Source organism: Camelus bactrianus, chromosome 18 (genome assembly GCF_048773025.1).
Source record: "Camelus bactrianus isolate YW-2024 breed Bactrian camel chromosome 18, ASM4877302v1, whole genome shotgun sequence".
NCBI classification, from domain to species: Eukaryota; Metazoa; Chordata; class Mammalia; order Artiodactyla; family Camelidae; genus Camelus; species Camelus bactrianus.
The window spans coordinates 25,508,842-25,533,570 of record NC_133556.1 but is presented as its reverse complement, the minus strand read 5'-3'; the positions used below and the strand labels follow the sequence as shown (position 1 = coordinate 25,533,570).

At 54.6% G+C, this 24,729-nt stretch overlaps 3 protein-coding genes across 7 annotated transcripts in view; 2 read left to right on the top strand and 1 right to left on the bottom strand.

Annotated features, from left to right (window-relative positions):
• The window catches only part of C18H16orf96 (chromosome 18 C16orf96 homolog), a 34,040-nt gene extending 32,122 nt beyond the window's left edge, over positions 1 to 1,918 (top strand). Inside the window, exons 16-17 of the mRNA XM_074346874.1 lie at positions 599 to 679; positions 1,412 to 1,918. Of these exons, the coding sequence (XP_074202975.1) occupies positions 599 to 679; positions 1,412 to 1,629 (299 nt within the window). The 3' untranslated portion in view covers positions 1,630 to 1,918. The remainder of the gene's footprint in view (positions 1 to 598; positions 680 to 1,411) is intronic.
• Positions 1,919 to 7,751: 5,833 nt separating this feature from the next.
• On the bottom strand, positions 7,752 to 12,875 carry UBALD1 (UBA like domain containing 1). The gene is made up of 3 exons (XM_010949793.3): positions 12,616 to 12,875; positions 9,179 to 9,241; positions 7,752 to 8,853 (listed from the first exon to the last, which is right to left on the bottom strand). The coding sequence occupies exons 1-3, from the start codon at positions 12,733 to 12,735 to the stop codon at positions 8,500 to 8,502; spliced, it is 537 nt and encodes a 178-aa protein (XP_010948095.2). The 5' UTR covers positions 12,736 to 12,875; the 3' UTR covers positions 7,752 to 8,499.
• Positions 12,876 to 18,199: 5,324 nt separating this feature from the next.
• The window catches only part of MGRN1 (mahogunin ring finger 1), a 44,969-nt gene continuing 38,439 nt past the window's right edge, over positions 18,200 to 24,729 (top strand). For 2 of the 5 annotated variants that reach the window (XM_074346376.1, XM_074346377.1), the window contains exon 1: positions 18,202 to 18,464. In XM_074346376.1, coding sequence (XP_074202477.1) covers positions 18,377 to 18,464 — 88 coding nt within the window. In that variant the 5' untranslated portion in view covers positions 18,202 to 18,376. Of the gene's footprint in view, positions 18,465 to 24,729 lie in introns of all 5 variants that reach the window. The other 3 variants (XM_074346378.1, XM_074346374.1, XM_074346375.1) reach the window with 3 other exon arrangements.

The following is a 24,729-nucleotide window of genomic DNA, read 5'->3' as shown; positions in this document are numbered from 1 at the left end:
GGGGAGAATGGGGGGTGACTACCTCCTGGGTATGGGTTTCTTTTTGGGGTGATGAAATGTTCTGGAACCAGGTGGAGATGGTGGTGGCACAACCTGGTGAATGAACTTAACGCCACTGATTGCTCACTCTGCCTGGTTAATTTTATGTGAATTTTAGCTCAACAACAACAAAAAATGTGCACACACAAAAGCTGAAGGGCAGGAAGATGAGGGTGGGGGTATTCCGGGAGTCTGGCCGTGGCGGGAATATTTAAAGAACCACCAGACCCGCCAGGCCAGCATTTCTCTTGTAACTTTTTATGCTCAATGTCTCTTTCCTCCCTGACCTGGAGTTACCTTCAAAAAGCCTCTTCCTAATATCTCAGCCTCCAGAAGCCTTACACTCAAGAAAGTGGGGAGTGAGAAAGGGTCTTCCATGCACAACTGGGTGGGGGTTGGGTGTGTGAAGAGACAGTGTGGGGGCAGCAGTGCAGGGGTCCCACCAGAGCGAAAGGGCTTTTGAAGGGGCCAGAGAACAGGACGTGGGCCTCCAGGGTGAGGCTGAATTCTGGCAGAGCCCACCCCTACCCCCGTCTCTTCCCCTGTCTTTTTCACTAAGCTGTGAAGGTTCCGCATCCCCCGGCTCGAAACCCATATGAAGGTGTGCACCCAAGTGCCTTATTCGGCTCCATCTACCCCCATGAGTATCTGTCTCCCACCTCTCTGGCCCAGCTGGGATTCTGGCAGGGTCTCTGGTGCCCCTAGTCCCAGCCTGGGGCTCTCCTGCCCCACCTCATCCATCTCTCACCTTCTCTGCCTGTACCTGGGCCAGTGAAGTTCCCTTGAGTGGCCCCCACCCAGCACCCAGCACCCTGGCCAGGGCCTCCAGCAGTCCTGGGCTCCAGCTTCCCCTTCAGCCAGGCTTCCTGGCCCAGGCACCATCCCAAGCGTCCAGGTGTCCAGCTGGCTGCAAGGGTTGGATAAGGGAGGGCTCGTGAGCTGGGTTGCAGGTGACTGAGCTCATGGCTTCCCGGGTTCACATGACCATGTACCCAGCATCTTTGAGCGCTCTACAGTGTACACTTCCTCCTTCCATCTCTCACCCAGTCCTATCCTGCCCGGGTGAGGTGGGCACAGCTAGCTCCTTTTAAAGTGGGGAAGCTGAGGCCCAGCCACCTTGAACTGGGGAATCCCAGATCCTGGACTCCACGGCCTGTGTCCCCTCGGGTGCTCTGCTCCCCTTTAGGGTCTACCTCTGGTTTCATTTATCTTGGGCTGACGCCCCCTCCTCTAGGAAGTGTAGGGTGCCTGGGACTGGGTGAGCCGAGGTAGAGTCTTGGGGTGTCTCTCCTTGGTGGGGATGACCCCATCAGGCCAGCCTCTCTCCAGAATGTTCTTGGGACACATTCTGGGTCTCTCCTGCCCCTCCCAGCCTTGCCTCCCCATGCCAGCATGGGATCAGCCGCTTCAGGCCCCCATTCGATGATGCCAGCTCCACCACCGTCTCTGCCACCCCTGCCACTGCTGCCACCGCCAATGCCGTCCCTGCAGGATCCCCAGCCGGCCTCAGGGCCTGCCAGGCACCTGAGGCCACTGCGCCTCGAGTTCCAAGCCAGCACGCAGTCCGCCAAGGAGCCCACCAACCGGTGAGCCCTGGGCTTGTGCCCCGACAGCGCCTGCGTTTCCTCCCTGCCCTTCCCACGCCTGCCTCTGGCGGAGACCACGCCCTGAGCCTGGCCTGGGGAAGGACTTAAGGGAGGGGTCTCCATAAGGGACTCTTTTTGACCCAGTGGCTGTTTTCACCTGCATATAAATACACACAACACAACCCTTCTCATGCTGTTTCATGGGGGGAACACAGCTTTTGAGACTGAATTCCCTATTAAACCCATTTAATTCCTTGACCAATTTTTAACACAACACAGTTAAAGTGGTTTTAAAAACACTTTCCCTTTTATTTTGCTGAAATAATTTCGTCAGAACCCGTTCGAATTACAGCTAATGCTGCTGTCCATTTTCTTTGGGGACCATTACTTCTACCAGGACCAGCATTCTCATGGGAACCAAATTTTACTGCGGGCATGCTTTTTTGTATTGCTTGTTCCCACCAGTAATTACCGTTATGAATTGGATATTTAAAGAATCTGATTGTTTGTATTTACTTCTGTTTAATCCATGAGGCGCTTGGAGCAACAGCCTGGAATCCTCCAGGACTGCTCTGTCCCTGTGAGGACTGGGGCCCTGCACCCTGTTTGGCGTCTTTCTGGTCCTTTGGTTCCCTTGCTAACTGAGCACGAGCTTGGTGGAACAAAGGGCAAAGCAGGAGGTCAAAGCGTGCTGATTTGGCAGTTCAGTGGCTGGCCTCGGAGCGCAGAGTGCAACCCTCACACCTGCCTCTCCGGTCCTGCACCCTGGCATGGTTTCTGCCCCCAGGATGGTTTATTTGTCCCTCCTCTTCCCTCTCACCTTCTCTCTTTGTCTCTTTCCATCCCCTCGCTTGTCCAGTCGCGCCCTCTACCCCTTGTGTACTCCTGACATTTCTATCACATGCCACAAAGACTAAAAAAATTTTCCCTCTGTGTGGTTTTGGGGCATAGGCACCCCCCAACATCCACTACAGGCCACTGGGACAGTGGAGCGAGTCAGGGAGTGGGGTGGGAGTGAGCTGCCCAGAGGTCCCCCTGGAGGAGCCAGGGTGCTGGCATGAAGGAGCCCTTGGGCCTGGCAGCCAAAGGAGTCCTGGACACTGTGTGCCTGCCCCTTCCCGATTGTCCCCCAGCCTTCCCACCCCGCCCCAGCTCCTCACCTGCGACCCCTCCTGGACCTGACTTCTCTTTTCTTTCTCTAAGGACTGTGTCCAAATGAGGTCAAGCTCTTCCTAACCCAGGTGACCCAGGTGACCTACCTGCCCATGCCACCTTGGGGGACACTGGCTAGTGCAGCCTGGCCCCACCCCCATATCACAGATGAGTATCTTTGTCAATTTCTCCCCAGAATAAAATCTTTCACTTTTCTGATTGTGGATAAAGGTGATTTGGCCCTGTGCTCTCTGCAAGGGGTGGCCTTGCCTGCCCCACATGGGTGGGTGAACCTGCTGGCCCGTCTTCAGGTCATCACCCCAGGGTCAGCCTCCCAGAGCTCACCACAGCTGAGTCTCAGCAGAGATCCATAAGCCTCCCTTCCTCCACCACACATCCCACAGTAACAGAGTGCCCCATGCTGCCCTGGTCCTGTGTGGTGGGCAGGTCAGGGGCCCATAGGACAATGGTGTGACTTGCCCAGGGTCATACAGTGACTCCTCAGCTCTCTGGCCACCTGCCCAGGAGGCCCTAACTTCTTCAGTGCTGTACACAGCTATGAACAGTCCGACTTCCATCCCCTCTCCCATGGCAGAGAAGGGAGGTGCGGCTGGGTTCGGAGAGACAGAGAGATGGGGGCTTCTGGGGAGGCACCTTGTGCCAGGTATGGTCAGGCTTGTCCCCTGCAGCCCTGACCCTTGTGGAACTAACAGGCACCCAGGCCCCACTCTCTCAGCCCCTCATAGCTGCCTTTCCAGCCCATTTCTCAGATGTACCAATGAAATCAGTGCTGGAGTGGGTTCCTGCAGCCCAGGGAGGGAGTGAGGCCCAGGTAGGTCACTGTGCAACTATTTGCAAACTGACAGGCCTCCTGGGTGCTCTAGAAGGTGGGGAACTGCAGACCCAACTGTAGCCAGCCGGGCACAGGCCCGAACATGGCAGTTCTGTCCCCCGTGGGGGTGGTGGGGAAGCCAGCCTTTGGCCTGGTCCCAGGTGGGAGCTGCAGGCAGAATCCTTGCCAAGGACGTGGCAGAACGCCCCCTCCCCTATTCCAGCCCCAGCGGGTGGGACCCACAGGCCTGGGCAGCTGGGAGGGAGGCACTGCTCCTACTCCTAGGGCTGCTGCTTCAGAAGAGTGGCCCACCCACCCCATCCCAGCAGGGGAAGGTGCTTGGGGAACAGACAGACCAGGACGGGGTCTGTAGAGTCGGACCCAGTGCCCCCATACCCCTAAAAGAGCTGTGTTCTTTTAAGGCTCATTTGAAATACATATATTGCCAAATATAAGCTGTGATTAAGCAACTAGAGACGTTTCCAAATGCAGGAATTGGAAATAGCCTTGCCTCAAAAGGTCTCCTTTTGGCCAACCCAGGCGGCCTCCCCGACAAGGACACCAGGAAGTAACTGGAGTCAAAGCCCTGGTCTATCCTCAGATGAGTCCTGCTATGAAAAGCCCCTCAGAGACCTCCAGGGCCACAGCAGCCCCGCCTGCCGCCAGTTGGGGGCCAGACTCGGGAACAGTGTGGTTTTCTGCAGCCGGCCACAGTGTGTTCTGAGACCCTGGGGACTTTCAGCAGCCCCGGGGGCGTGCACCTTCGTCCAAGGGAATCTTACAGAACAAGCCCTTCTCTCTAAAACTCTGAAGGAGCCCTGCCTGTCTGCAAAAAGCATTTTAGAGCCTCCATTCACCCCCTAGGTACCTCCTCCACCCCACGGAACAGGGCATTTACTTCCGCAGCTGCTCCTGGTGAAAAGCAAATCCCCTTCAGAGATTCCAGCAGACTCTGGGACAGGGGTTGGACATGCACATGTCCGTGGTGGCCAGCGGAGTGGCTGGCCAGCCAAGGCCAGACCGGGCTGGGTACCCACCATGGTGGTCAGTTTCAACCAGTTGTGCCCTTAAAGGAAATTGGGCCAGCTATTACAAATTTCCAAGATGAGCTGAGAAAGACTTTTCATGTAAACTCTCCTGATTTTAAAGTGCTGGTGGACAAATCAAAAAGATGTAACACCATGCAAGCCCAACAGCACACATGAGGGGCCTGTAGGTTTGCAAACCCCTGTGATAGCCATGCTCTGATCATTTAACAGCAGACCTGAAGGGCCACTGTCACCCAGGAAGGCCAGACCTAGGTTCCCACATGCCGCCCTGTGCCCTTTTCAGAAATAACACATGCAGAGCTCCAATCACACTCTTCCCATCAAATTCATGGATGCAAATGGTGTTCTTTAGAATGGAATTTTGGAAACACAGTCATCTGGAGCTCGAGTCTGGCAGTCAGGTCTGGGGTGACAAAGCCTGGAGAGGGTGGACTTTGAGGTGATAAGGCTGGTTTTCTCTGTGTGCTGCTCAGGCAGCTCCCAGGAGGTGCCCGAGAGGAAGGACAGCAGAGGATGACTATAAATGTGAGTCTGTTCTGTTCGTGCATCAGTATCTTTGCTTTTCAGCCAGTTTCCAGCTGAACATGTAGATGGTTACTGACTCCTCCAGTTTTGCTTCTGAGCTTCTGAGCTTGGGGAAGTTGAGGAAGTTCCAGGTTCTCAGCATCACATTCAAGTTCTGGGGCACGTGGCATCCATGTGAGCCCCGCTCTGGCTCCCCTCGTTTTCCCACGTGCTCTTGCAGCCCTTTGCTGGCCTGAGAGATGCTCAGCCTTGCCCACTGCCCCCTCCTGCTCCGGTTCCCACTGCACCTGGGCCACTAACTAAAAATCAAGGCTCCCAGGCCCTCCTCAGAACAGTTGCCTCAGGCACCCAGGGGTCCCTTATGCTCTGCAGGCTTGGGGGGCATAAGCCTATTGGCTCCCAGTTGCTGTGAGGGGCTTGTGTTGGGCGACTGCATCAGAATCACCCAGGAGCTATTTTACTTTTAATAACAGCTACAACATAAGTGACACGCTATACAGTTTACCCTTTTAAAGTGTATGATTGACTGTTTTTCAGTATATTCGCAAGTCGATCACCAGTATGCTGGGGAATGTTTAAGGTGATACTGTCAGGGCCTCTCCCCAGAGAGCCTGATGCCTTGGGGCCTGGAAGCTCCCAGGACACTCTGCTGTGCAGCCAGCCACGGGAGCCACGGGACAGAGCAGGGGATGGGGGAGATGCTCTCCACTGGGGCGGCCTTGCCCCCAGGTCACATTTCACTACGTCTACAGACATTTTTGGTTGTCACAACTGGGGGATGCTACTGGCACCTAGTCGCAGGAAGGGGCCAGGAACACCGGTCAGTATCTCACAGTGCCCAGGGTGCCCGAGGGGCTGGAAAACGTTCCAGCCCCAGGTGTCCAGTGTCCACATTAGGAAAGTTGGATTTACAGGAACCTCGAGACCCTTCCAGCTTTAATGAGACACATGGGAACTCCAGGCCCAGCCCACAGTGGCCCCCAGAAACAACTGAGCTAACGGTTAGAAGCAGATTCTGATTCAGTGATCTGGGCTGGGGCCTCAAGCCTTGCATCTCTAACAAGCAAGCTCCCAGGTGATGCCGCTTTGCTACTCAAAGTCTGGGGACCACACTTTGAGTAGCCTGGGTGTGGTTCACTTACAGGTCACCTAGGGCTTGCCTGGGGAGGAGCCTCCAGCTTGCAAATTCTAGATGGTGCACCATCTTGTGTGGTCCTGATGTGAATGGCCACCTCAGTAATCTGCCCACCGGAGAGCTCAGGTACACTCATCCCCACATGGCAGACACCCAGAAACAACTGCTTCTGGAAAGCATTCTTCCTACACTCAGAGAGGGGTGTGGCAGCTTCCTGAGAATTTTCTTCCATCCAAAAGGATGGAGCAGCTGCACTGAAGATTCAGGAGACCCAGGAGCACCTCACTCTTCTCCTCCTGCCCTCAGGCCTCTCCCCACAGGCACCTAGGTAGAGCCAAGCCCCCTCCGGACTCCGAGAGGTCATAAGAAGGGTGGGTTTCAAGCTCATGATACACTTCCAGGACATAAGCAACAGCTCAAGCTGGGGGCACCACAGTCAAGACTTCAGCGGCAACTGGGGGACAAACAGTAGTCCACGGAGCCTGTCCAGGCTCAGACAGGTGGAGGTGAAGCTGGGTGGTGACATGGCAACCCTATGGAGCAAAAGCAGGACTGTCGATGGCAACTGTGGAGACTTCAGTCAAGCAGGGAAACTTCCAAGATGGAACTCTTCAACCCTGGTGCCATCCAGAAGGCCGAGTGCCCGGAGGCTCTCCTAGATTAGGGAGCGAGGTCTGCCCAACAGGAGGTACAAGGCCAAGTTGGAGGACTGCCGCAGAGGCCCACGCCTCTTCCTTCACCAGGGATGCCCTCCACAGGTACAGGAAGCCCAGGGCAGTGTAGGGTGTCCCTGGCTTCTCCCTGGGGGCAAGAGCAGGTTCCTGCTCCAGCCCAGCTCAGGAGCAGCCAGGGATCCACCGTCTATTGCCCCTGGGTGGCTCATCTTAGCAACCAAAGATTTGAGCAGAGGGTTGGACTCTGCCCGGCCTTGTCCAGTCCCCCTTGCTAGCCCCCACAGGCTCTGCGTCCAAACCTACTATCACAGCTATGGGTGCTGTGGCCTGCGCTTCCCCAAGGAAGGGCCCTGCCCCAAGAAGCACGTTCACTGAAGGTTGGGCTGAGGGTCCAACCTGCAGCTGGTCACTGGGGCCCTAAGGCAGGAAAAAAGGTCTTCATATGAAACCCAAGGAAACTAGAAAGCAGCTGTTAGCCTTGGAGGTGGGGATCTGTCCAGCTGGGCAGGGGGAAGGGTGGGCAGAGAGGCTGGGGTTCTGGGAACACAGGCCAGGAACTAACTTCATGGGAAAAGCCTGGGGTAGGAAGATTCCAGAGCATGTTATGGTTGAAAAGACAGCGACAGACAGGAGCAGTGTGGAGCCAGGCGGGACTGGGGGGTGGGCCTCTGCTCTGGGTTCGGCTGGCACTCTCCCCCAACACGCTGAGCCAGCTGGCAGCAAAGCTTAGGATACGAGGCAAGACGACAGAGCCTGGTGGTGGGTTGGAACTCTTTCTTCTCCTTTGTTAAAAGGGGGAAAAGACTGGTAATGGGGTACCCCCCGGGCTCTGGGGGAGACATGCAGGCAGCCCCAGCAGGCAGGCACTGGGGGATGGGTGGGAAGAGTCCTGGAGTTTCCCACAATCCTTTTCTCTGCAGGGAACAGCAAGGCTGGCTGCCGAGGGGGCAGAGGAGAGGGGCAGGGCCCTGGGGAGAGGGACGGCGGGCAAGGGACTTGGGGGCTCACTCTAACATGCAAAGTCCAGCTGCCCCATAAACTAGGTTGCTTCTTGAAGGACGACATACATATAAATACACAGACACAGCTACACGCACACATGCGGAGAAAGCTCTGCATTCCCGAGGGTTGGGATCTAGGCCTGCCGGCCCCCAAGGAGCTCCAAGGCAGAAGCTGGCCGAGTCTCTGCCTCGGCAGTTCTCCGCAGCCCCCCGGGGCAGGGCGGGGTGGGGCGGGCGAGTCCTCTGGGGAAGGCTGCTTGTTCTCTGAAGTTCTATCCACCAGCACCCAGATGACTGGGAACCAAATCCACCGCAGCTGGGTGCTGCATGCCTGCGCTGCCAGACACGCGTGTGGGCAGCCTGTGTGCTGGCACGAGGGTCCGGTCTCTCCCCTCCAGGGCTCCGGGGAAGGGGGGTGCAGACAGAGGAGGGTGAAGGGGCCCGCAGAGACATCCTCTCCCCCGCCCCACGGGGTCCTGGCCTCCGGGAGGGGGGAGGGGCCTCCTTTATCTCTCGGCCTCCATGGCAGGGTGCGCCCTGGGTTCTGAGGCGGCCTGTTGGGGGACCAGGGGTGGCCAGTCTGACGCCGGGGAAGGAGGTGCCGGAGTCCACAGGGGCGGCTGCTGCAGCTGGTGATGCTGTGCCCCGCCTGGTGGCGAGGCCGCAGTTGGCCAGCTGGGCGCCGCGAAGCTGCCGGTGGCGGCATGCGGGAAGTGCGGCGGGGGCGATGTGGCCGTGGCAGCCATCGGGCTGCCGCTGCCTCCACTGTGAAAGCTCTCGGAGGCCTTGAGACGGGAGAACATGGTGAGGGCATCAGGGAAGTTGGGGGGTGTGGCGGGGGTGTTGGCAGGAGTGCACATCTGTGGGGAGAAAAGGAACAAAGAGGGGTGAGCATCCCTTTCTAGGAGGGCCCCGTGCCTCCGCTGCCTCCTAGGGGGAGACCTGTACCCCTTCCCTGGATGCACCCCAAATCCCAGGTGGTCCACCAGCCGGGAGCTCAGAAAGGAAAGGTGTGGTGCCCAAGATGGGTGGCCCACTGTGCCTGCTGTCCAGCCCCAAGGAAGTCCCATCCCAGGAGCCCCTCCACGGCTGAGAGCCACTGCACCTTCCTCAGGCCTGGGCGGCTTCCCCCTGCCCCAAACTCGGAGATCCTGCATGGCTGCCCTGGGGCTGCCCGGCACTTACCATCTGGTGGTGGTGGTGGCTGTAGGGGATGTTGGTCTCCTGAAAGAAGGCGCTGAGGGCCGTCTGCAGGAAGAAAGGCCGACTTTACCCTCAGGACCCCTGTGGCCCTGCCTACTGAGTAGGAGAGATGAAGTGCCTGTCAGCCCTGGGCAGGTCCAGCGGTCAGGGAAGACCCTCGTGTCATTCCTGCCACCTGGCCGCCAGGGGCTTCCAAATCATACCTACCTGGTATCGTCATCGTAACGTAGGGGCCTGTCTCATGCGGAAAGACCTCCAGGAGATTTCAACCTGACTGTTACCAAGACCATGGTAACAAGTCCCTACTCCTCTCTGAGCCTCAATTTCTTTGTCTCTGAGCCAGAAGATGGCAAAGGCCCCTAGGTGTTGAAGAGTCTGTGACCCTTCTACACCTCTCCTGGGCTGAACAAGGAACCCTGCCCTGGTCTGGTCCTCAGTTTCTCCATCCACACCACAGGAGACTGGACGAGGTGGACTGCAGATTCCCCTCCCTTGTAGCAGTGACCTCCTAAGATCCACAGTCCTGCTGGGAGAGCCGAAATTAAGTAGGATGGTCTGGGTTTTGCACTCCTGTCCTGTCACCTGAGCCCTCCTTGGAATGCTCCCAAGATGATGGAGCAGAAGGAAGGCAGAGGTGAGGTTTGCACCCAGGATCCTGAGGAGGGGGTGGCAGCCCATCTAGTGCTCATCTAGTGGCCCTGGGGGGTTGGGGGGAGGGGCTCCAGGGCGGCCTCCGCTGGTGTTGGTGTGTCCTGGTTCAGCCCCTGCAGGAGGGGCGTCCAGAAAAATAAAGGAACCAGCTGCTCTTGCGAAAGCGCTGGGTGAGGGAGCCCGTCAAGTGTGCGAAGGGTCTGCAGGCGCTCTGCTCTGTCCTCTATTGATGCTCCCTCAGTCTCGCAGCCCCAGCCCAGCCCCGTCTAACATCCTCCCTACTCCCAACACACCCGAAAATCCAGTCTGGCTCCCAGGGCTTACTCTGGGGGTTTCATTATTAAAGTAAATTCAAATGAATTATTCTGGGAATTTCCTGCTGGAGACGCCCTACCCTGATGTCCCCAAACACGAGTGTGGAATCTGGGGGAGGGCCTTGGTCTCTAAGCGCCTCCTTGTGACACGCCCCCCCCCAGGAGACACACCAAACCATTCCTCCCCCAAAAGCAGCTCCAAAGGCCACTGCTGTGTATGAGGATTCCACAGAGAAACGGTTGCCCCTTTCCTGCCTTCTTAATGCTCTCCCAATCATAAAACACACTGGTTCCCTTCCCCTAGCAGCCTTCTGTCCTCATCAACACCCAAATCACAGAGAATGTGACCTCAAAACATGGCCTCCAGCTGGACCAGCCTCAGCCCAAGTATGCTGCCAGCCAGGCGTGGAGGACACAGAGGGGAATTAGCCATGAGGAACCCCACTCACTCTCAGTAAGAGATCTGAGATCTGAGTGTTCAAAACCCATTTTACCTTAAGTGAACCTCCATACTCTCTGTATCCCCATTTTACACATGATGAAACTGAGACTCAGGGAGCCTGGAGCACAGGGCTCCTACCCTTTGGGGCCACCAGAGCCTCCTAGTCTGCATGCTGCACCTGCCTCTCCTGAGATCAGAGTTTTTCCCCAAGCATTTCAATCTTCAAAGCTACATTTCCAATTCCTGTGACCAAGCGACACCAACCAATGCTACCTGAGTGACTGCCTAGCTGGTACCAGGCTCTGTGACTGGGCTGAGAGTGCCTACAGGCAGGGCCCCTTCCCACCGGACACCTTGCCTTCCCAGCCCCAGGCAGGGAGGGAACCATATATGCAGATGTGGGACTCAAGCAAACTGCCATGAATGTGGTTTTGCAAGTTTTGCCACATCCAGCTCTTGAAACAAACGGGCTGATTAGGGAGCTTCCTGCAGGGTGGGGCTGCCAGGGTTGGGGGCAGCTGGCCATTCACTCCTTAGAGGTCAACACCCACCCACCCAGGTACAGCTGAGAAAACTGAGGCCAGAGGGTGGGACCTGCCCAGAGAGACAAAGTGGCCTCCCATCTTGTGATGTGAGGACCAGCCCGGGGTCAGCTGTTCCCCTAAGACCTCTGGTAGGAAAGTGAGCAAAGATTCCTCTGGGAGTACTGGCTACCGTCTCCCCTCACTGTCCCAACATTCAGGCAGGATTCTGATCCCTATCCCACTAGCAGGAAACTCCAGTCTCCTGCCTCTTCCCTGTTCCCCTCTGCAGCCCAAAACTTCCCGGGGCTGGCTCCTCAACGAGAAACTGGGCTCCTAAACCTGGACTGGACACAAACTCTACAGGCTGGCTGGGGCTGTAGCCTTACACCTGTGAGAGGCGGAGCTCAGGGGCTCTGGCCTCATCCCTAGATACCACCCTGGGTTATTTCTGGGATGGCTGAGTTAGTGAAGGCCAGGTGGCCTCTTGGCAGCACAAGAGCACAAGGCCTGGACACTACTGCTCCCTGAGTCAGGGAGGCCTGCGGCATGGGGGCCTGGATGGCTGAGAGCTACTGAACCGCGTACACCATGCCATGCACTGTGCAGGTAGACACGTCAGCCAGCACAGAGGAGGGCACCCGGACACGCATCTAGAGCGGGGTACACAGATGCACACCTGCAGCTGTTGTGTGGGCTCCAATACACCACCCATACACTCGTGTGTACGCACGTGGGCACCGTCTGCAAAACGGCGACGTGCGTGTGTACACACAACACACACACGCCGCACCCGCGCCCAGGGTGGACTGCGTGTTTACACACACGCCAACATGCCCACACGTAGTGTGGCGCGTGCGTAAACACAAATGCACATGTACGTGGACACGCGCCGCCCAGCTGCCCAGCAGGCACGCAGACTCTCAGACCCACACACGCCGGTCGGCTCCGCCCGCGGGCCCGGGGCTCCCTCATCCCGACCTCGCGGGTCCCGAGGTGGGGGAGACGCGGGTCCAGCTCAGCCCAGGCCTGGGGCGTCTTCCTTCGGGCCGTCCGCCCGACTGTCCGTCCGGGCCGCTGTGCCGCCCCGCCGCTGTGCCGCCCCGCCCTGGCCGTTACTCGAACAAAAAGTGTGTGTGTTGGGGGGGGGCCCTCCACGCAACCCGACCGACCGGGGACTTGGGGGGCGGGGATTCGGGGCGCTGCGGGGCAGGCTGCCCCTCCCGCCCACACCGAGCCGGCGGCGTTTCCGGGGGCCGCGTAGACGCGGCCGCGCGGCCGGGCCTGACCCGCACGCCGCGTTTGCGCGATAGAACCCGGACGCCGGGGCGCGCGACCGCCGGGACACCAGGCCGAGTGCGCGGGCCTGGCCTCAGCGGAGCGCGCAGCGGCACGTGTCCGCACGTGTCCACACCAGCCCGCACACAACCCGCAACCCGCGCCTCCAGGCGTGACGGACACCCGCACCCGGGCCCCGGCCCGACAGCGCACCTCGAACTGCCAGTGGGCCGCCTGCAGCAGCTGCTTCGCCTGGTCGGCCGCGCAGCCCGCCGTCAGCACGAACTGGTTGATCATGACCTGGTGCTTGAGCTCGTCCATGTTCACGGACATGGCGCCACCGCCGCCTGCCCGCTCCGGCCTCCCGCCGCCGCGCGCTCCTCCACCTCACGCGTCCACCATTAGCGAGCCGGCTCCGGCTAATACAAATATTTACTGTGGGCTCTGACTCACCGTGCCTCGCCTCGCTCAGGGCCGCGGGGGGCATGCTGGGAGATGTAGTCCCGCGCCGCTTCCGCCGCACTGGACGGGAGCTGCGGGCCGGGCCCAAGGTATGCCTTAAAATTTGGGCGCCTACTGTGTGCAGAAGCGGGACGTGCACGTTGCTCTGGAGGCATCCGCGCTCCAGTCCCGGCACTGACGGGGGTCAGGAGGCGGGGGCCACAGACCGTGCATGAGTGCAAACACCAGCGAGCGTATTTGCCAAGACCCCAGGACCCCGAACCCTGCTGTGGTTAGCATCCCTCCTGTGTGGAGTGAATGCATCCTAGGGGAACGGCGGGGGCTAGGGATTTTGGTACAAATCGGCAGCACTAGGGCCGTAAGGTCCCAAAGACTGGCACACAGTAGATGCCTACAAATACTCGTTCAGTGAGTGCATGAACCTGCCCTTTAGTTTTCTGCCCAAAGTCACCTCCTCCAGGAAGCCTTCGAGTCTTCCCCAACACACAGCGCAAGCTTGTATCGCCCACTAGGCCAGGCACACAGTAGGCCCGAGGAAAGTCTGAGAAAGGGATGGCGCCCGCGATAGACAGCCTCGACAGCCTTGGGGTGCGGTCTCTGAGATGCTCCGACTTTCCCACGCAAAATTTCGTGCACTTTGCCGGAAATCTCAGCTTTCAGCGTGCGGGCGCCAGGACCGCGCGGAGCCAGTTCCGGGGCGGCCCTGAACTCCTATTCCCAGAATGCCCCGGTTTATTTGCATCGTTCCATCCTGAGTGACGTCAAGTGAGTGAGGCAGTGCTTCGGCCTATGGGCGGTCGCGAGGTGTTAGGACCTGGCCATATAAGGTAAACAAAGCTGGCGGTCCAATGAGGCGGCGGCGGGGGCGGGTACTGGGTCAAGGCGGGCGGGGGTGCATCACGTGGAGGGCGGGGGCGGGTCTGGATTGCGCGGCGGGTGGGGTGGGGTGTTGTGGACTGTGTTTACAGCTCCGCACGCGCCGCTTCCGGTTGACGTCGCGGGTCGGGTTTGTGGGCCCGGCGGGTTTGGAGCGGGAGGGCAGGTAGGGAGGCCGGGAGAGATGTTGGGCCGAAGTCCCGTTCGGTCACCCCCACTCTGAATGACCTTATCCCCGTTCCTCGCGCTCCCTGGTCTCCAGTTTCATTAGTTGAGCAACTATATCTCGGACCCTTTCTCTGTGCCTGGCTCTGACCTGGTCCGGGGTACAGAGAACAAATTCTAGACGGGTTAGCTGGGGCTGGGGTGGGGGAGCGTGTCGAAAAATCCCAAGGACAGATGTACAGTTGCAAGTGTGGAAAGTGCCCTCAGGAAGCAGGCACGGGTCCTGGAGGTGGTGGGTTAAAGGCCATTGAGGGTTTTAGTACATCTGATCCATTGTCCCCATTAGGATTACTGTGGCTGACCAGTGTGGAGACCAGATGGTGGCAGAGAGGTCCAGTACGGTTCAAGAGATGTCCTGGGTGTATCTGGTTACAGGGGAGTCTGTCCCTGCCCAGCGCCTCAGAATTGGATTGAATGGAGGAAACTGTCCCTCATTAAGGGAGTGGGAAGAGAACCTGCAGTGCTCTCCGAGGAGCCATTTCTGGGTCCCTCAACTCTTCTAGGGGTTCTGGCTTTGGCTAGTGGGAGGAGGATGATGGAGGACTGGTGGACAGGGACTGAAAGGTCCCAAGGTTATGGGGCCGTGGGGGAGGCTGGGGCACCGGGTTAGCTGGGAGAGGCAAGGAGCCCTGGAACTGTCGAACTGCTAAACTGCCTCTAAGGGCTGGAGTTCGGAGCTTGTCCTCTTCCAGGTGGGTGCCTCAACCCTGGCACAAGTCACGTCCACTTAGGAAATAAGGATTCAACCCCTTTCTGCTATGTGGGGATCACTCAGGCTCCACTACTTTTTGCAAACCCTTATGGTACCAGGAGATTTTTGCTCTTATTAAGAGTGGCCCCTCACCTTCACAAAGCATTTTAAGCATTAATTAATGTGGGCAAAATGCTCAGTGCACAGCACGTGGTAGGCAGCTCTGAATGTGGTTACCACTATCACTGTTACTCCTGGGAGAGCAGCAGGACATGGTGGAAGGTGAGTAGGTTCTGTAGTCAAAAAGACTTTGGTGACAGTCTTGACTCTTCCACTTAAGTAGTCTGGTGTTGGGACAAGAACTTCCTAGCTTCAGTTTCCTCATTTGTAGAACCAAAGGTAAGAAGAGCTCAGAGCTCTCCCAGGACTGCTCTGGGGGATTAATCCCTGTGAAGTGCTCAGTATGGGCCTGGCGCTTAGAGCACCGTTTCTAGCACTCACCGTTTTGCTTCCATCTGCACTATTCTAGGCAACGCAAATCCCATTTTACAGATAGGGAAACAGGCTGGAATCAAGCTCTCCTTACGCTCTTGCCAGTGTTCATAGCCAGCGGCAAAGAGCAGGCACACGTTGGGCCAGCAGGGTCTGGGCAGGGCTCACGTGGGGTGGGGAGCTTTTTTTGCTCAAGGAGGCAGGAAGTACCATCACCCTTTTCCTCACCCTTATCTGGGCACCACTCAGGTACCTGCCCAGACTTGCCCAGCCCAGAAGGAGCTCTTGCAAGCCAGATGGCTGGCGAGGGTGGGGCAGATGGGGCTAGCAGGAGCGAAGGTCACCCCTCTGGCCTCCGCGGCCCCCTCAGCTAGCTTGTTTTCCCAGGGGCAGTAGGGAAGGAAAAAACAACCTTGTTTTCAGCCACGATCAGCCTGGCTAGTGAGTGGACTTTGGATTTCTTAGCTCAGATGGGGCCTGACAGCTGGGGCCAGAGGATAGTGGGAGGAGGGAATAAAGGGCATTTCTGGCAGTGCCTCACCTTCCCTGAGGTCCGGCGAGGTTGAAGGCCTTGCCAAAGTTGGCATAGCCAGTTAATGCAGGGCCTCCTTCTCCCTACCTTTATTCCTTCCATCACTCCACAGACGTGTTTATCAGACATCTACTGGATGTCTGGCTCTGGGACCACAAGAAGGAATAGGCAGGGATCCTGCTCCCTCAGAAGGCTGGAGAAGAGGTCCAGCCTTGAGAGACTCACACCAGGAAGCCATGAAGTGCGCCTGGAGTCTTTCCTTACATTTCAAAGGACCTATTGCTAGCTGGCTGAGGAACCTTGAGATCTAGCCACTGCCTCACTCCTGACCTCTGTTCCTGAACTCTCCTGCCTACTCGATTCTAGCCACGCTGGCCTTTGAGCTCATGGATCTTACTCAGCTCTTCAGGGCCTGCTACCCCAGGGCCCTTGCACGCACTGTTCTCCCTGCCTGGAACCTGGGCTGACCTACCCCCTCATAGTTTGCCTGGTTGGCTCTTACTTATATTTTAAGTCCTGGCTTAAATGTCACCTCCTCAGAGAAGCCTTCTCTGACTTGCCTATCAATAGTAAGTCTCTTATGTTATTTCACTTCATTCCCCCATAGCAGCCACCACATTTTGTATTTATACCCTTGTTCACCTTTTTAATGTCTGTTTCCTCACTAGATGTTCCATGTCTGGCAGTTTCACGATTTCCTCACTAGGTGTTCTGTGTCTGGTGGTTTCTCGATTTAATCTCTATTGCCTGGCTCTTTGTCTGGCTCATTGCCTTTCACGTAGCTGCATGATAACTATTTGTTGAATAAATACATGAATCAGCCAAGGTGTTGACAGTAGAACCAGTATCAAATCAGAAAGGGCCTGTTTCCCAGCGGGGCATGGATAAGCACAGAAAAATACACCTGAAGTCCAAAGCTCTATTAAGAGGAATGTTTCACTAGTCAAACATCCAGCTCATGGAAACGACTGCCCTGGCCCACAATCCATATGGAAGACAAGCTCTTAGGGTTATTTTTCAGGCGGAATGTCAGGCCCTCAATATTCTCCTTCCTTCCCCCCAAACAGGGAGACCAGTAAACTGAAGTCAGTGTTGGTATATTTGAGTGTATATATAATTCAACAGTGTCGTGTGATTCAACAGAAAGAAATTTAAAGGGAAGAAGCGATGGGGTGGGGGTGTCTTCAAGCCTATCTGGGAGAAAGAGACATGAAACCTGGCACTGGGGCATTCCTGTCTGGGGGTGGGGGAGATGTGTGGGAGGTGGGGGTGGCATTAAAAGGAGTGGCCTGGTTCAAATTCCAGCATTATTACCACTTATCTACTATGTAAGCTGAGTGAGGTACTTCTCTCCCAGCCTCTTTCCTCTTCTGTAAATTAGAAATGCAAACAGAACCTACAACAGAGAATTTAAAAAGACAGTATTTGCATACCCCCCAACAGCAATGCCTGGCACATACTAGGTGCTCAGTAAATGGGGATCTTGTTTGTGGAATCCCAAGACCTGGGATCTCCCTTATAATCTAATAAGTCCCTCACTTCCTTTATTACTTTTGCCTTCCCAGTTTCCCCTGAAAATAGGAAGTTTGTATTCTGCATTCTGGCCTCTAGAAAGGTGTAGGATTCACTTTAATGTGGACTGTGGTGAATTTACCGTCTGAGACTGTTAGCCAGCCTCTGCCCTCCCTAGCTCCTTTCTTAGTAGAAAAGGCTTATCTTGGGAAGTCACTTTCTTCTTATTACGACCGTTTCTCAACTGAAAAGGAGGTAAAAAACATTCTTACTTGGCATGCTTACAGAGTTTTGCATGAGTCAAAAGCCAGGAAAGTACACTGCAACCTGCGAGGAGGCTTTAACTGTAATCCTGATTCTTGTAAACTTGGGTTTAGCACCCTTACATGTGGCCCTTCGGTCTTTATGCCTGTTTCCGTATCTGTAAAATGGGGACAGGTCTAGTGCCTATGCAGGGCGGGGGGGAGGCTGTAAAATTATGCCTTTAAAGTAATTGTTCTGGACGTGGAACGGGAGATATGCCTAGAGTTTTGGAAAAGATGCCTCGCTTCTCCTAAGAGCACCGCTCGGAGTAATCCTGGATTCCACTCCGCCACCCCCAGCTCTTTCCAGGTGGCAGGTAAAGGTCTGCCCTCTGCTGGCCGGGCTAGGACACTAAACCCTGGGAAGTGGCGAGAACCGTGGTAGCTCGAGGAAATAATTTCAGAGAGAGAGTAAATGGAATGCATTGGATTCCTAGAATGTTTATGTATGAACAGATTATGAAAAGGCTGAAGAGTTATGATGTTAGTCTTGTGCTTGGAATGCATAAGGGAAGGATAATTTGCGGTGCGGTTGATGGTTCCTCCCCTCTGGATTCAGGTCCAGTTGGTTTGTCCCGGAGCGTTTGTCAACAACTTCAGCGAGCCTGGGCGAGCAGCATCCTGGGAAATGTAGTACTTGGCGGGATTCGTGAGCCTCTGTCCGGCACCCTCGGCGGCGAGGGGACTCCATTTCCCGAGGTGCCTAGGACTCGGGGGGCGGAGAGCCGCCGTGGCGTCGGGCCGGGAGCCGAACCGGCGGTGGGGGCTCGGGGGCCGAGCGCTCGCGGCCGTGGGCGAGTGTCGGCGCTGCCTGGTCCGGGCCATGTCCTGGTGAGGACGCCGCCGCCCCCTTCCTAGCCTCGGCCCGGCTCGCTGCGCACCATGGGCTCCATCCTAAGCCGCCGCATCGCGGGCGTGGAGGATATCGACATCCAGGCAAACTCGGCCTATCGCTATCCCCCGAAATCTGGTGAGTGGCCGCCCTGGCGCCGGTCCTAGCTTCCGGCGCGGACAGCGAGGCGCGGGCTGGAGCGCTGGGCGGGCGGCGGGGCTGGGGCGCCGGCCTCTAGGCGGAGGGTGGGCTGGGGGCCCTGCTCTGCCCGCGGCCCTTCCTGCAGCTTCCCTACCCGGAGCTCTGCGCGCCTTCCACCCGGACCCCGGGGCGTGGGTCGGGCAGAGGGCTGACTGCTTTGTCCCGGCTGGGTGACCTTGGGTCAGTCGAGTCGCCCCTGCGTGCCTCGGCTTTCTTGGCTGCACAATGGGGAAAACTCCATGGGAAACCCCCAGGGCCAGGGTGAGGTTCTGGGGCGCGACGCTGGCGAGGGCATAGCACGGTGCCTGCGCTTCTCTTGTGCTTACAAAGTGGTCGTTGTTATAAGGATTGTCATCACGCCATGGCCGGTTTTCGCTTTCTTTGGTGGCTTCGTTTGAAGACCCAGCTGGTGGTCCCATCTGGTCAGAGGCTTAGCTCTCCTGTGACCTGGCGCGCGTGTTTGGTGGGTGGGTTGGGGGAATGAGGCTGGGCCCAAGGAGGCATTACAGTCGTTGGGAGAGAAGCAGGGAGTTTTTGCTGGAGAACAGAAGAATGGTTGGAGGGGACCTACCAGGTTCTCTGGTCTTCTTTTCTGTGACTGAGAGGCCTGGGCCACCAGGAAGGAAGTGACTTTCCCAAGGTCTGAGAGGTGGATGGAAGCACACATGGGAGCAGGACCAGGAGTCAGACTCCCATACGCGTTGTACCCAGTTTCTACTGCCACTAATGATGAGGGTGGCCTGACCTGGAACTTTAGTTTGGGTTCCTCACTCTCCATCTCCTCCTCTGGTCATTTGCTGGGAAAAGAGAGAAGAAACAGGACAGGGGATTTGGACATAATGGAGACTTTCAGACTGGGGCCTCTGATCCTGGCTTCTGAAACATCTGATCTGCTGTGGTGGTCTTCTAGGCTTCACAGTTGACCTGTGGGCAGCCCCCAGGCCAGGTTTCCTGGGAGTGTGGTCCAGGACCACCTGCTCTCCCCCTTGGAGAAGGTTGTTTAACATGTGTTTCCCAGGCCATGCCTCAGACCTGCTGTGGCCTACGAACCTGCATTTAAAACATTCTCCAGGTGAGTCTGATGTCCACTCAAGTTAACTGCTCTGCCCTCATTTTGGAAAGTGAAGGAAGGCAAGTGTCTGGGACCACTGGCAATAAAGAGGGTGGAGACCAGCACAGTTTGGGGCAGTCGGAAGGTAATGCTAGACAGAGGGCACTCTTTCCTATCTAGCATGGGAGATGTCTGTGTCTGGTGTGGGGACCCCCTGGAGGCTCTGTGGGCTGACATCCCCAGATCTGATGAAGCAGTTGTTTGAAGTCATCCTCTTCCATCTCTGGTGTTCTTCCAGCCTGGTGATCTTAGGCAAGCTGCTTAGCTCCCAGGTCACGGTTTACTCATCTGTAAAGTGGGTTGATCCCTCTCCAGTGCCCAGAACAGTGCTTGGCACCTAAGAAGTCCTTGAAAAATGTTAGCTGCTGTAATGGCTTAAGAAGGAAATTAGGTGATCAACTCAGACTCTAATAGCAGTTAGTGGTGGGTTGGCAGAGGTATCAAAAAGTTTAAAAGGTGGTATCTCCTGTCACCTGGGATTAGAGCAACTTGGTGTCCCTTCACTTGGGCATTTGGACAAAATCACAAGTACAAGGCACTTACGGCATGGTTTTTGGACTCTGCATGGCAGACCTTGTCAATCAGTCAGGACCCCGTTTTCTGCCAAGCCTAGACACCCCAGTCAGCCACAACTGATCGACTGGGTGGGTGCCATGGGCCCCCTTGGTTCTGCTGTCAGCAACAGCAGTGCTCTCCTAGGCCTGTCTAGTCCAAAGGCTGTCCTTTCTGCTTCCTTGTCTCTTGGGCCACCTTGTTCCGGGAGGCAGTTGGGGACCTAAGCAGTGTTCTGGGAGGTAATGGGGGCCTAAGTATGTTTCCCCAAGGGTGCATTGGGGACTGAAGGAGGGTTTGAGATGATTTTAGGGGAGTCCCCCATGAACTGTTCAATTGATTGTTAATCTTTCCAGGTCTCTGTCAATTTGTTGATTATGTTAAGGAGAAAGAATGATTGAGTGCTAGTGTTTTCTTTAACACCTCTGTAACACTGTCCATTTTTTCCCCAGCTTTTTTGCAATACAATTGACATACACATTGTGTGAGTAAAGGAGTAGAGTGTAATGATTTGGTATTTATGTATATCGGGAAATGATGACCACAAGTAAGGTTACTTAACACATCCATCACCTCACCATTACCTGTGTGTGTGGGGAGGATTTTTAAAATCTCCTGCCCATATTTTACTTTGAAACTTCCAGCAGGCACCACAGCAGCTTTAATAACGTTTGCTTTGTATTCATTGTATTTATTTATTTTACTCTTAACAGCTTTGTTGAGGTATAGTTTTTTTTAAAATTTATTTATTTTTTGGGGGGGTAACTAGGTTTGTTTATTTTTTTACTGGAGGTACTGGGGATTGAACCCAGGACTTTGTGCATGCCAAACACATGCTCTACCACTGAGCTGTACCCTCTCCCTGGGTCTTTATTGAAGTGTAAATTATGTGTGATACAGCTCATTCTTTGTAAACCTACGATCTGGCGATTTTTAGTAAACTTAGACAATTGTGCAGCCATCACCACCATCAGTTTTAGACACTTCTGTCACCCCTCAAAGTTTCCTGCCTTGTGCCCATTTGCAGGCAGTCTCTGTCCTCACCACCACTCCTACCTCATCACTGATCTGCTTTCTGTCTTTAAAATTTGTCCTTTCTGGACATTTCACATAAATGGACTCATTCAGCATGTAGTCTTCTTTGTGTCTAGCTTCTTTCACTTAGCAAATTTTTAAAAAATATATTTTCATTGAAGTACAGGTTACAATGTTGTGTCAATTTCTAGTGTACAGCACAATACTTTAGTCATACAGGAACATACAGACATTCGTTCTCATATTCCTCTTCTCCATAGGTTACTACAAGATATTGAATATGGTTCCCTGTGCTACCCAGTATAAACTTGCTGTTTATCTATTTTATATGTATTAGTCAGTATCTGCAAATCTCAAACTGCCAGTTTATCCCTTCCCACCCTCTTCCCGTCACCAGTAACCATAAGTTTGTTTTCTATGTCTGTGAGTCTGTTTCTGTTTTGTAAATAAGTTCGTTTCTCTCTTTCTCTTCTGTTTTTTGGATTCCACGTGTAAGTGATATCACGTGGTATTTTTCTTTCTCTTTCTGGCTTACTTTACTGAGGATGACAGTCTCCAGGTTAGCAAATGTTCTTGAGGTTCATCCGTGTTGTACTTTATTGTAGGGATCTAGTACATTTTGTTTATCTGTTCACCAGTTAATGAACATTTGGGGCGTTTCCACTTTGGGGCTGTTATGAATAATGCTGCTGTGAGCATTTGTGTGGTGTGTTCGGTTCTCTTTGGTGTATACCTACGAGTGGAATTGTTGGGTCACGTGGTAACCCTGTGTTTAACGTTTTGAGGGACTGCCAGGCTGTTTTCCATAACGGCTGCTCCATTTTGCATTTATTCCCATCGGCAGTGTGTAAGGGTTCCAGATTCTTGTCAACACTTATCATTGCCTACCTTTTTAATTATGGTTGTCCTGGTGGGTGTGAAGTGGTATCTCACTGTGGTTTTGATTTACATTTCCCTGATGACTGGTAATGTTGAGCGGCTTTCTTGTGCTTATTGGCCATTGCATATGGTGTGTGTGTGTGTGTGTGTGTGTGAACGCGAGGAGGGGAGGGGAGGGGAGGGAGGGGATGGCTGTTTTAGTCTTGTTCATTTTTTAAAAATTGGATTGTTTTCTCATTGAATTGTAAGAGTTCTTTATGGATCCTGGATGCAGCGATGCAGTTCATTTATCAACTCTGTGATTTGCGGATATTTTCTCCCAGTCTGTGGTTTGTCTTTTCAGTTTCTTAGTGCTGTCTTTTGAGGAGCACAAGTTTTTTTTTTTTAAACATTTTTAATTTTTATTTTTTAATTTTTTTTAAACATTTTTTATTGAGCACAAGTTTTAAATTTTGGTGAATTCATTTATCGATTTTTTTAAATGGTTAATGCTTCTGGATTTATATCCATAAAATCTTTGCCTAGCTCAAAGTCATAAAGATTTTCTCCTATTGTTTTTCTTGAAGTTTTATAGTTTTAGCTCATACATTTAGGTTTGTGAGCTGTTTTGAATTAACTTTTTTCTTTTTTTTTTAAATTTTTGGGTTTTGGGGGGTAAATAGGTTTACTTATGTATTTTAAAAAATTATTATTATTATTATTTTAGTGGGGTTACTGGGGATTGAACCCAGGACCTTGTGCATGCTAAGCACACACTCTACCACTGAACTATATTCTCCCCGAAGTTAATTTTTTTCCATGTATGGTTTGGAGTGAAGATCTAAGATTTGAGGGGGAAGGTTTTGTAAATGGATTTTCACTTATTTCAACATCATTTGTTGCCAAGGCCATTCTTTTCTCATCCGTTGCCTTTGCACCTTCATCAGAAATCAGTTGACTGTAAATGTGAGGGTTTATTTCTGCAGTCACTTTTCCTGCAGTCACTTGCCCCTGTTACACAGCTGGCTGGTCCCCCAGCCGAGGGTCAAAGCGGGTGTTAGGACACTATGGCTGAGCTCTTTAACAGAAGGCTGGAGAGGAGAGCCCAGAGTGCAGCAGGGACCCACAGGAGTGCCTGGTCGTGGGCGGCTTCTGCCGTGGTTTGGTTATTCCTCCTCCCACATTATTATTGTTACTTGTGTGTCTCAAAGCGACGTGGGCTGCCTGCCCTGATGTTTGGGGACAGGTCACTCAACAGAAGTGTCAGGAGGGGTGATCAGCCCTGTGACCCACCAACCCTGGGAGTGGGGGTGAAATACGCCTCACACCTAAACCTCGTGTGTATCAGATGTGTGTACTTTCAGAGTGTTTTCGCCTCCTTTATCTCATTGGAGCTTTGCCATGTCCTTGTAACATTAGACTTTTGTCCTGTTTGGCAGAAGAACTAGAAATCAGACTGAGCCCTTTATCTCTCAGCACTTGAGCCTGCACACAGTAGGTGTTTAATTAAATGCTTGTGCCCCAGGCCTTACAGAAAGCGAACCCCCTCTCCCTAGTGTCCAAGCTGCTCAGACTGAGCGGCATCTTATACCCTGGAACGTCAGGTGCGGTCCAAGGACTCCTGGGCCTGCCGCCACGTGATGGGGGACCTGAAGCATGTGCGGGAGACTTTGGGTGTGTCTTTTGTGTTGGTGGCCGTCTAGAAACGTCCTCTCGTGAACACTGCTGCCAGTGTTGGGTTTACCTTTTCTACAGTGAGGCCTTGCCGACTCTTGGTTTGTTTGGCATCTGGAGGGAAGAACCATGGCAGGCGTTCTAGACGAGGGAGAACTTTTTGTGTCACCCAGGATATCCTTTGTCACTGGGGATGTTCTGGGCCCCTGGGTCCCATCGCTGTCCCGAGGCAGTGAGCTTGTGCTTTGAGCCCCATGGTCAGTGGCAGTGGGGCAGGGGATGGGGAGAAGGGGCTCCACCTGCACACGGGGGTTTCACCTTCCTGCTCGGATCCCGGCACCATCGTCACTGGGAGCCTGCCACCTGTGCTTCTGCTCATGTGAGCTCAGTTTGGATCCTGTCAGTGTGAGAGCTGTATAAAAAAGCTGTGTTTTCAGAGGTTCACGTGTTAGATTTTAGGTAAAAACAACAACGAAACAACACAAACAAAACCCCTGTCAGGTGGCCATGGAGGTGGGCATCTGGGGACCTGTTTCCCTGAAGGAGAAGCCATAGGTTGCTTGGGTTTAGAAGCCTGCTGCCGGCACTTGGGCCCTGTGGCCACTGGGGCTGAGGTTTGCCCTCTCACCTGCCCTCAGGGTTTTGAGTGGCCTGGAGGTCCCCACATCCTTCACCCAGCTCCTGGGCTGAGATGCGCTCTCCTGTTGGCCAGCTGGCTGGTGGGCCTTTCCTCCTGTGCTGGGATGTTGGCCATGGCGCCGAGGGCCTGGCTGCCCAGGATCAAAGGGTTACATTTGTGCGTGTGTTTTCTTCCTTACAGTTGGGGTGGCTGTTACTGTGCTTACAGCATGCCCTTCCACAGACAGGTGCGCACAGCCGGAGCTCAGTTTAGCACCAGGAGAGCGAGCTCACCATGTGGGGTCCTTTGCCACCACCCTGCCTGGAGAGCTGCAGTGAGAGGAGCACCGGATT